This window comes from Euprymna scolopes, chromosome 44, assembly GCF_053919585.1.
Source record: "Euprymna scolopes isolate OS-2025 chromosome 44, ASM5391958v1, whole genome shotgun sequence".
NCBI classification, from domain to species: Eukaryota; Metazoa; Mollusca; class Cephalopoda; order Sepiida; family Sepiolidae; genus Euprymna; species Euprymna scolopes.
In genome coordinates, this window is record NC_136525.1 from 56,304,463 (window position 1) to 56,316,625 (window position 12,163).

At 32.7% G+C, this 12,163-nt stretch overlaps 1 protein-coding gene across 17 annotated transcripts in view; it reads right to left on the reverse strand.

Moving 5' to 3' along the window:
• LOC145268857 (retinoic acid receptor RXR-like) overlaps positions 1-12,163 on the reverse strand; it is a 647,258-nt gene that overhangs the window by 304,301 nt on the left and 330,794 nt on the right. For 2 of the 17 annotated variants that reach the window (XM_080124569.1, XM_080124540.1), the window contains exon 1: positions 6,510-6,677. The exons of 7 other annotated variants lie outside the window; for them this stretch is intronic. In XM_080124569.1, the coding sequence (XP_079980695.1) occupies positions 6,510-6,546 (37 nt within the window). In that variant the 5' untranslated portion in view covers positions 6,547-6,677. Of the gene's footprint in view, positions 1-5,583; positions 5,858-6,509; positions 6,709-12,163 lie in introns of those variants that run through there. 8 more of the 17 variants (XM_080124567.1, XM_080124556.1, XM_080124558.1 and 5 more) reach the window with 7 other exon arrangements.

Sequence of the window (12,163 nt, forward strand, 5' to 3'; positions counted from 1 at the left end):
AAACTGCTAAATAGACATACACAGAAAATTTGGGACAAATATGGTAAATTAGTCCCAAAAATGGAGTGTTTTTATTAGCCCTAAAAGAGCCCCTGGGGCACACCCAAGCGTTATTTCAAAGTATAGACAAAATTATATAGAAATCAGTTAGTTACAACTTTTCAGAAAGTTTTATAAAAAAACAAATTTTTTTTAATAAGCACAAAAGTGTCAATTTTAGCCATTTTAACCCCAAAAGTTACCCCTGGAATGGAGCAACCGGAGGTTTCCTGGAAAATCCATTATGTTACGTTTTTAATCATATCATGTTTAATGTTTGCACAAAATTTGTAAAAATTCCAAGGCGTAATTACTGAGAAAAGTGCGGACAGACGAACGGAAAAGGGGGGACCAAAAACTCAGAGTTAATGTGCAAAAACAAACAAAAATCAATTTGATTTACTGAAATTTTAAAACTTGAATATTTTTGTGAAAGAGAATTTAAAACCCTCTATTAAGCATTATAATATGACTATTCAAAGTTTGTTGGAAATTAGAAAATTTGCCCTCTTAGAAGCTACGGATCCAAAATCCAAATTTCACAATGTATATCTAAAAATGCAGGTTTGGAACAAGAGAAATCAGGATTTATACAAATTTTCAATGTTCATTTACAAGGACTTTTCAAAGTTTTTCAAAGCCACCTTCACACAAAATTTAAATTTTCAAAACAAAATTGGATGCATAACCTAATAGCAAAGATACCCGTGTTTCGCTCAGGACTTTGTTGTACGCTTGGGTACCTGTTTCATGTAAGTGTATGTTGTCAGAGCAACTATTGCTTAAGGTGTTTAAAAATTTTTTAACTACCTCCTAAAGTGACTGAAATCCAACTATGAACTTTAAAGCAAATAGATTATATCAAAGTTGGCACATAAAAAAATGTAACAATTACAAAGAATCACAATTGTTAACATTTGTTTAGTATCACAAACACATTTTTCTCAAAGAAATAGCAAAGATACCCCAACTTGGTGTGCACCATTCCTAGGTCGGGGAGTTTATGAAAAGCCGCACCAAATATGACCTTGATGTTGAAAAATAGTGTGTACCATTCCTACGTTGGAGACCATCATGTCAGCTTTGATCATGATCAGTCCAGTGGTGTGGGCTGTAGGGGAGTTGTGCACACAGATGAACGCTACTACTTCATATATATATATGAGAGAGAGAGAGAGAGAGAGAGAGAGAGAGACAGAGAGAGATATGATATAATAATTTAAATAAACTTAACAGGAAAAGTCGGTTTGTATTATTATACACAGATTCGGAGAAGTTGTCCAAAAACAAATATAACAAATAAATGTTATCAAAGGAAAGATACGTTACTTTTCTACTTAACTGAATAATTTTTTTAGTGTTTTTATTTAATGTAACATGTTTATTCAGCTCGAAAAACATACAGTGTTTACCGATGTATTGATAAATTAAAAATGGCGCCCGACTCTGTTGAACACGGTAAGTTTGGGAAAATGAGTTATAAATAAAAAACTATACAAAATACTGTCAAAAACCCATCGAATATATGTCAGCCTATGTCATGGTAACATATATTGAGCGAGTTTCTAACAATATTTTGTATAGTTTTTTTTATTTTTAACTCATTTTCCAAAACTTACAATGTTCAAATTTTTCAATACATCGGTAAACACTATGTTTTTTTCGAGATGAATAAACATGTTACATTAAATAAAACACTAAAAAATTATCCAGTTAGGTAGAAAAGTAACTTATCTTGTCTTTGATGACATTTATTTGTTATATATTTGTTTTTTGACAACTTTTTCATATCACTGAATTGTAAAACAAACCTCCAAAAAACTTACAAACATTCCCATAATGATTGTTCAACGCTATTTATAAAATTTAAGTTATACATTTTCATGTAACAACTTATATTTCAGAATTTTCTCAATTTTTTTTTGATTCAATAAATGTTCAAATAAGTTTGAGGTTTTATTTTGTATTATTGTATTATTTGTATTTGTTTTGTTTTTAACTGAAAGTTACCGAAACTTTGACATTTTCGGATAGAGCCGTTTTGAATTGTCTCCCCCTCAAAAAAGTTCTTCAAATAAAAAAAAAAAGAAAAACAGTATTCGTCCAGCTTTTGAACCAGACAAAAGTCTTTTTTTTTTTTTTTTTTTTTACAATAATCCCGAGTTTTATTGCCTTTGGTAACAGTTATTTGACTTTTTTTTATTAAAAATATTTCCCATTTTCTGCTAGTGAGACGAGGATAATTAGAAAGGACACTGTCTCGTCATTGTAAAAACTGCAAAGCTGCAGCCAGAAGTGAAATTCGGTATCTAACCGTAACCAAATTAGTACAAATCTTGGCAAACCAGAAGAATAAGTGACCCAAAACAGGAACTCTAATACGAGGAGCTAAATCTGACAGAACAATAACACCGTTTGTTGCTAACTAAGTATGACATTCTGTTTTACCAATTATTAATAAAATAAATTATATAAAATTCATAAACCATAAAAATTTGTAGACTTTGAAGCGAATTGTTTTTTTTTTTTTTTTTTTTTTTTTTTTTTTTTTTTTAGGGGGTAACCCTTAAGTTTGATTTAATTCGGCAAAAATCGGTTTTGTTCAAGTCAAATTATATAAATGGATGAAATAAAAACTATAATATTCATAAACAATACAATATTTACAACCTATATAAAAGTTTTGGTACTTGTGCAGTTTACGGACCGTGCTACAATAAGGTTATTATTATGAACGCCATTCTTAAATTTGACTTTTTAAAAAGTTCTTTCAAATAAACAAAAAATGATTAAACTAAGAAAATCTTAAACTTTTTTTGTTTAACAATTTCCAATGGTAGCATAAACACCCCCAACCTAACCTCTCCATGTTAAGAACGGCTTTCGGTATAAACACCCCTTCCCCCCACCTCGAAAGCCGTTCTTAACATGGGTAGGTTGGAGGATGGGGTTTATACTACGCTGGGGGAGGGGCAGATCGTAAAAAAAATACCTTTCCAACAAAAAAAAAAAAAAAAAAAAATGCTAAATTTTTTTATATGAAAATTTTTAATGGATTTGTTGGTGATCTGCAGAATACGGACCGTACTGAAATAATTGTGTTATTTCGACATGTACTCTTAACATGGGAAGGGAGTAGCATTGTTAACTATTCTCTATTTTCACCTAAAAATTTAATAAACAAAAGCTACCATAAGAAAATGAACGTGAAAATTCGACCTAAACACAAAAACAAACAACAAAAAATAAAACGTAAACTGCACAAGTATTCAAAACTGATCTCCTGTTTAAAATTCTAACATTTCGTTTAACATAGCAAAACAAATTACTAAAAACACATTTTTGGCGGACCTGAAGAATTTTGCCCCCATCTCTAGTTTTTAAAAAGATTTTTTTCAGCAGATTATTATTGAATGGACATTAGTCTACCAAATTAGAAAAAAAAAACAAAAGCTCAGTATTTAAATATTTGTAGGAGTGCTCAGTTTCTAATGCAACGTTCTAGTATTAATAAATCAATCACCCAGTTTAAAACCATCCTATGTTTCTAGGCCAAATTTCGCAAATTTAGCCTTTTCTTTTTTAAATTTCGCTTTTTTAAAAAAAAAAAAAAAAAGCTTAAACTGCTAGTTAAAAAAAAAAAAAAGAGGCTAAATTTGCGAAATTTGGCTGAAAAACAGTGGTTCGAAAATGGGTGATGTATTTACTAGAATAGTTGCATTAGGAACTGAGGATATTTAAATATTGACGTTTTCATTATTTCTGATAACCTGGTAGACAATGATAATCTGAAAAAACTTTAAAAGAAAAAAAAAAAAAAAAAAAGAGATGATTCTTCGGGTCTGCCAATGAAAGTACAGACAAGTCAAGCCTCCGGGGCGGGGCGGGGCGAGGCGCCTCCCTCCCCATGTTAAGAATGGCTTTCTAAATAATAGCTACGGTCTGTAAACTGCAGAAGTGTCAATAAATTCAATAAAAAATTTGGTACTTATGCACTCATGGGCGGACCTGAAGAATTTTGCCTCCTAAAAATAGTTAATATTTAAATATTTGTAAGGGGTGTTCAGTTTCTAATGCATCGTTTTAGCAAATCGATCACCCATTTTAGAACCATTCGATTGTTTTAGGCCAAATTCCGCTTTTTTTTTTTTTTTTAAGCAGTTTAACCTTTTGGTACAAGTGCACTTAGTGATCCGCGCTGAAATAATGTTATTTAGAAAGCCATTCTTAACATGGGGAAGGGAGGTTATTTTGTACATAATCTGTACTTTAACCTTACAATTTAATAAAAACAGATGTCATAAAACTTTAATTAAACTTGAAAATACTATTTCAAACATAGCGCGGATCGTTTAGTGCATTAGCACCAACCTTTTTTAAGAATATTTTAAAAAGCGAAATTAATTTAAAAAAAATAAAAGCAAAACTACTACGGTGTATTTAGAGCAGGTGTTAAAAAAAAAAGGAAAAGGAAAAATAGAAATGGGGGTAAGATTCTTCAGGTCCGCCGAAAGCTATTCTTACTACGGGGAGGGTGGGTCTGGGTCTTCTAGACTTTCAAAATTTTTGGTGCTTATGCACGTCTGCTATCGTGCTATTTTTGGTTTTTAAATAGTATTTTTAAGTTTAATTCAAGTGTTACGATATCTCTTTTGTTTAATTAAATTATTTTTTTAATTTGTTAGGTGAAAGTACAGAATAATTATAAAACACCCTCTCCATGTTAAGTCTGTTTTCAAAATAACGTTATTAATTTAACACGGTAACACTAGTGCAGACAGAAGTACCAAATTTTTTTTAATGAATTTGTTGGCGCTTCCGCTTCGCTTCTGTAGTTTACGACCCGTAACTTTAATATTTAGAAAGCCATTTTTAACATGAGGAGTGAGACTTACTTGACTAACCTGTACTTTCACCTAACAATTTAATAAACAGAAGATAATGTGAAAAGATTGGGTATTTTTTTACGACCTGCCCCAGCCAGCATAGTATAAATACCCCCAACCTCCTCCCTCATGTTAGGAACGGCTTTCGGAATAAACACCCCTAACCTCGAAAGCCGTTCTTAACATGGGGAGGTTGGGGTGTTTATAATACGCTGGGGCACGTCGTAAAAAATTACCAAAGATTGAATTTAAATTGAAAATTTTACCCACGGCGAGTAAACTGCACAAGTGCAACTAATTCTTAACAGAGGGGAGAGGGAGGGGCTCTGTTAACTATGCTGTACTTTCATCTAACAAAAAAAAGATACCTAAAATTTGAATTTCACTTGAAAATCCTATTTTAATAATAATAAAAATTATGGACAGTAAACTGCACAAGTGCATTTTTTGTTTGCTTTTTTTTTTTTAAAACAAACCTTTTTTTTTTTAGTAAACATTCGAACACAACACAAGAAAACAACACATATTTCATTCAAAATAATACAGAAATAAATAATTTTTTATATACATATAAAAAAACTGAATTTGTTTTTTTTTTAAACTAAAAATTAAAGAAAAAAAATTATAAATAAAATATTTTTTTAGACATTTTTCTTACCTAAATCGGATGAATCCATTTCGATTGAGGATTCAAGATTTTGAAAGCAAAAATTGACAACCTTTGTTTTTGTTCGATTATTATAAATTATTTAGATATATCTATATATCTATATACGATTATATATACACACATAAACAAAGCTAGACTTAACGGAGAGTGGAAATATAAATAAAACACGGAGTTACTAATAATGCTACGACTTAAAGAATGAGATTCTACTTTGTGACAATTTTTCTATCTCACCATTTTTAGTTTTATAACACAACATAACAAAAATAGCGAATCAGTCTATCTATCGATCCATCCATATTTTTTTTTTAGTTTTTATAATTTTTAACTTTATTTGTATTTTTATTCCATCATTTAATTTAATTTAGTTATTTACCTAACTTAGAGAGAAAATTTTGTTTCTTTATTTTTTTTGTATATAGACGTATATTTAAGTATAGCTGTATAAATACATATTCTTTATACATATTTATTTTTTACCTCATTCCGCCATGTATTTAGATATATTTATATTTGAAAAATTTCTCTTTTTAAACTTTGTTAAAAATTTTATTTTATCTTTTGATTTCATTTAGTTATTTACGTATTTTATAAAAAAAAATCCCTTTTTATTTTTAATTTTGTTAAATGTACTATTTATATATATGTCTGTATATATATATATATATATATATATATATATATATATATATATATATTTACCTCATTCCGCCAATGTATTTATGTAGTAACATTTTTCATGGCGGCCATGACAGTTTTAAAAAACAATAAAATATGCGACAACGATTGACTAAAACGTGTTCTACGGATGAGCGAACACGTAATAATTGTGTAACCTGATTTCATAACATAGCATTTATTTAACGACAAAAAATCTAATTTTTAATAGCCAGAAATAAAAAAAACAAACTTACTCAGATCTCGATAACTTTCGTAAGGTAACTGAGCCATTTTTAGTTGTTTAATTTTCAGCTGCCAAGCGAGTGTTTATTTTAGTGAAAGGACGGTGTAAGCGAATTGACTATGTTTATAGCTGAGTTGGTCATCCGTCAAAATGGCGATACGACCGCTCGCTGTTGCTCTGTTTGTAAGAAACAGGTCACTAGGAAATGCGGTAAAAAGCCTGGGTCAAAAGTTCAAGGTTTGTGCAAGGTGATATAAGAATAAGATTCCAGAGGTCACTGTGTTTGTTTTGTGTGTGTGTGTGTGTGTGTATATATATATATATATATATATATATATATATATATATATATATATATATATATATAAACATTATATATATATATATAAACATTATATATATATATATAAACATTATATATATATATAAACATTATATATATATATATAAACATTATATATATATATAAACATTATATATATATAAACAATACACATATTATAAACATATATATATATATATATATATATATATATATACACACATATAAACATTATATGTATATACACATATTATAAACATTATATATATATATATATATATATATATATATATGTATATATATATCATGTTTATTTATTTATTTTTACTTTTTTTATTACATTTTCACCCCAAACAAGGCACATTGCCACTTTGATGTCGGGGGGGGGGGGCTACTATCAGGGGCAACAACTACTGGGGTACTATGTAGGGAGTTGGGCAACAAGATGTCGGTTCACGTTGCACTTGAACTTCTGCATATCAGTACAGTTGGGGAAGCAGGGACCCGGAAGGGAATTCCAAAGTCTAGCAGTTCTGGGGAAGAAACTACTGGAGTAGAAAGATCTTTTACATCTAGGGATCTCTACTGTGTGGGGGTGGGATTTAGCTGCCTGTCGGGTTTGTCGAGGGTGTTTATATTGAGGGGGTACAAGTGCTTGTAGTTCGTCAGAGCATTCACCATTAAAATACTTGTAGAACAGGCAGAGGGATAAATGACTTCCTTGATAAAATCGCTCTATTACAGTCACGTAGGAAAAAACGAATGAGAAATGGCAGAAACCCTAGAGGAAGACCTCCAGTTTGTAGTGGAATGGGGGACAAAAATGGATGGTAACATTCTATGCTGCCAAGATTAAACTTCTTTCTTTTAATAATTACAAGAAACTTTTTCAACCACAAATAGTCATGGCTAAAGATACATTACCTGTAAGTATTTTGTTCAAACTCCTCGCCTTAACGTTCACAGGGAACATGAGTTGGAACAGATACATTGAAGGGTTTTGTCAAGGCTGCTTCAAAGAAGGTGGGCTCTCTCTACCGTGCTAGAAACTTACTTATGCTTGAGACTACCCTGTACCTTTACAAGGCCACCGTTCACCCATGTATGGAGTATTGTTACCACATTTGGGCTGGGGCATCTGCTACTAGTCACTTACTCTTAGACAGTTCAAAAGAATCGCCAACCCAATAGGTCTTGAGCTGTCAAGCTAGGCTTCAACCGCTGTCCCATTAATGAAATATTGCATCACTCTGCCTGTTTTACAAGTATTTTAATGATAGGTGCTCTGACTAACTACAATCCTTTGTACCCCTTCGAGGTAAATACCCTGACAAGCAGCAAAATCCCACCCCTACACATTAGAGATCCCCAGATGCCAGAAAGCCTTCTACTCAGGTAGTTTCTTTCCTAGGACTGCTAGACGTTTGAATTTTCTTCCGAGTTCCTGCTTCCCTGTTTGCACTGACATGCAGAAGTTCAAGTGTAATGTAAACAGACATCTTGGTGCTCAACCCCCTACATAGTATTCCTGCAAATTATGTCCTAGATAGTAGCCCGCTACATCAAAATGGCACTGCACTTCGTTTGGGGGGAAATTCAATAAGATTTTTAAAAATAATTTTTTATTAGATTGAGAAGACAATCTTGGATCATCTTGGGATGTAACTAAACTGTTATTCTTTTATATTAGGTTAAGAAGAAAGTTCTTGCAGAATTTTTTAATTTGATTTCAAATTATGTATTTTCAAGTAAGTTTTCGTTATAATACCTTTACTTGAAAATACATCATTTGAAATCAAATTTAATAATCGTTTTAAAGAACGTTTGTCACTCTATCTAATCGTTTAAATTACAATCGTTTTTAAACAATTGTCTTCTTTTCAGAACGTTGACTACAAGATGGGGAAAAAAGCAAATTCACACAATTTTCTTCCAGTTAAAGCTAGGCTGAAAAAGCTTGCGATATCAACAAAGCGTTTGATCCAGAAACCACTACTGAACGCACAGCACAATGGTGGTTTAAGAAATTTTGTGGTGGCGATGAGAGTCTTGAAGACAATGAGCGTAGTGGTTGGCCATTGGATGTTGACAACGATCAATTAAGAGCCTTAGTCGAAGACAATTCATGCACAAGTGTTCAAGAACTTGCTTCTGAATTAGACAAAACATATACAATGATTACCAACCACTTAAGAGGTTGAAAAGACAAAAAAACTTGATAAGTGGGTGCATCATGAATTGAATGACAACCAAAAGAAATGCTGTTATGAAGTGTCATCTTTCCTTATTTTATGCAACAAGAACAATCTATTTCTCAATCGGGTTGTGACTTGTGATAAAAAGTGGGTTCTTTACGACAACCAGCAATGCTCAGCTCAGTGGTTAGATGTTAACAAAGCTTCACAACACTTCCCAAAGCCAGAGTTGCACCAAAAAAAGGTCATACTGATTGTTTGGTGGTCTGCAACTGGTCTCATCCATTATAGTTTTTTGAATGCAGGTGAAACCATTACGACAGAAAAGTACTGTCAACAAATGGATAAAATGCATCAGAAACTTTGACAATAACACCCAGTATTAGCCAACAGAAAAGGCCCAATTCTCCTCCACAACAATGCCCAACTGCATTAGACATAACATATACAATGATTACCAATCACTTAGAGAGATTGGAAAAACAAAAAAAAAAACTTGATAAATGGGTGCCTCATAAATTGAACCACAACCAAAAGAAACGTCGTTATGAAGTGTCATCTTCTCTTTTACATAACAAGAATGACCCATTTCTCGACTGGGTTGTGACTTGTGATGAAAAGTGGGTTCCTCCTTATGACAACCGGTGATGCTTAGCTCAGTGGTTAGATGCCAATGGAGCTCCACAACACTTCTCAAAGCCAGAGTTGCACCAAAAGAAAGTAATATTGACTGTTTGGTGGTCTCTTCCATTAGTTTTTTGTTTTTAAATGCAGGTGAAACTATTACGGTGGAAAATTACTGTCAACAAATGGATGAAATGTATTAGAAACTTCGACAACACCCAGCATTAGTCAACAGAAAAAGCCCAATTCACCTCCATGACAATGCCCGACCGCACATTGCAGAAGTTGAACGAATTGGGCTACGAAAGATTGTCTCACCCGCTATACTCTCTAGACCTCTCACCTACCGACTGTCATTTTTTCAAGCAACTTGACAACTTTCTGCATGAGAGATGCTTCAAAAACCTAAGCAATATCAAAAACGCTTGAGACTTCATCGCTACCAGAATGCAATATTTTATGTTACTGGTATAAATAAACTTGTTTTACATTTTAATTAGACGAAACATATACAATGACTTGAGAGGTTGAAAAGACAAAAAAAACTTGATAAGTGGGTGCATCATGAATTGAATGACAACCAAAAGAAATGCTGTTATGAAGTGTCATCTTTCCTTCTTTTATGCAACAAGAACAATCCAAAGTACTGTCAACAAATGGATGAAATGCATCAGAAACTTTGACAATAACACCCAGTATTAGCCAACAGAAAAGGCCCAATTCTCCTCCACAACAATGCCCAAATGCATGTTGCTAAACCGACGCTGCAAAAGTTGGACAAATTGGGTTATGAATCACAGCCTCATCTGCCATACTATCCAGACCTCTCACCTACTTTTTTAAGCATCTCGACAACTTTCTGCGTGAGAAATGCTTCAAAAATCTAAGCAATATCAAAACCGCCTTTAGGGATTTCATCGCCACCAGAATGCAAGATTTTTATGTTACTGGCATAAATACACTTGTCCTTGTTGATTCTGATGGTGTTTAATTCAATCAATAATTTTTTGTTTGAGCCGAGATATGTTCATCTGAATTTAAAAGTTAAAAACCGCAAGAACTTTCTTGTCAACCTGATAAATATATAATTATATAATTATAATGCACAAGTACCTGTTCTGCTATAAAAAAAATAAAAATGCAAATATTAATTTGTTTCTTTAATAGTTTCTGTTTACTTACCTCCCCACGAGGGCAGGTTAGACAAAAAGTCGGTTTTACATGGGAGGAAAATCCAGCTACCCAAGAAACGTGCTCTCCGGATATGGAGAAAAAATTTAAATCGACTAACTTAAGAAGGATTTTTCACTTCACTGTCTGAGAAGAAAACAGATATTTCACTTTGATCCTTTCCTGAAGGATGGGAAAAAAAGTCTCTGTTTTAAACTGTTGACATTGGATTTGAAAATGACCATGTGGTAGTCAGCAGGAAGCAGTCCCGTTGTAATGTTTTCCACAGATCGAAAATTCTTAGAAAACTATTTTCCCTTGTGGTAATAAGACGAATTCTTGCTGTAAATGTTCCTATTTTCTTGCTTCCTCACGAGGGGACAGTTAGACAGAAAGTGGGTTTTTAATGTAGGAAAATTCAACTCCTCCCAAAAGAGGCAGTCAGTATTCGGAAAAAAATTAAAATTAATGGCCTTGTACCTTACTTGTTAAAACGTATTTCATATTTTTGCAAATTCTTTTTTTTTTTTTTTTTTTTACATGGAAGTCAACACTTATCAAGGCCCGGAGACCACTCGGGGATAAGGGTTATTGCCTGTACAGTAATCAATGGGATAGTATCATAGTCAGGTGGGAAACAGGCAGACGGAAGAGAGTTCCACAGGCGTGCACTTCTAAGAAAAAAGCTTTGTTTATGGAATCTACGTTTTGAATAATTTAAAGTTTTTTTTTTTTTTTTTACAAGGTAGTCACCAAAGTGTCTTACTTAAGGGGGTGGTTCATCAGGAATTTATTTATATTGGACATGAAGACATCCAGGTTGTAGTTAGGTGGGAAACAGGCAAATGGAAGAGAGTTCCACGGGCATTCACTTCTAAGAAAGAAGCTTTGTTCACGGAATCTACATTTTGGTTTTAGCACAGCTAAATAGTGGGGAAAATTTTTGACAGTGGTTCCAGCTAGACGGGTGCTTATTGTGAAAGATTGATACGGGGGGGATCAGAGATTAGAGCTCAGACGAGCACTTGCCATGGAAGTAACGATAAAACAAAGTACAGTGTAATATTTGTTGTTTGTTTGAAAAATGCACGCTGTATGAGATGGATGTGTGGCTCCCACAGTGGTAGCGAGAGACTTTTAAGCTGGTGTTGAGATGGCAGGGTTTTCTTAATCTCATGGCAGACAAAATGAACAGTTAAAGAAAAACAAGAAGCATTGTTTGAAAAGTAACGGTAATAAAAGCCTTTTGCTAAAACAGAAATAAAAGCCGAGTTGGATTTATTTATTTTTTGTTTGTTTGTTCCTTTTTGACGGTACCAAATGAAGTGGGGGGTGTCTGAGAGAGGTTTTTAC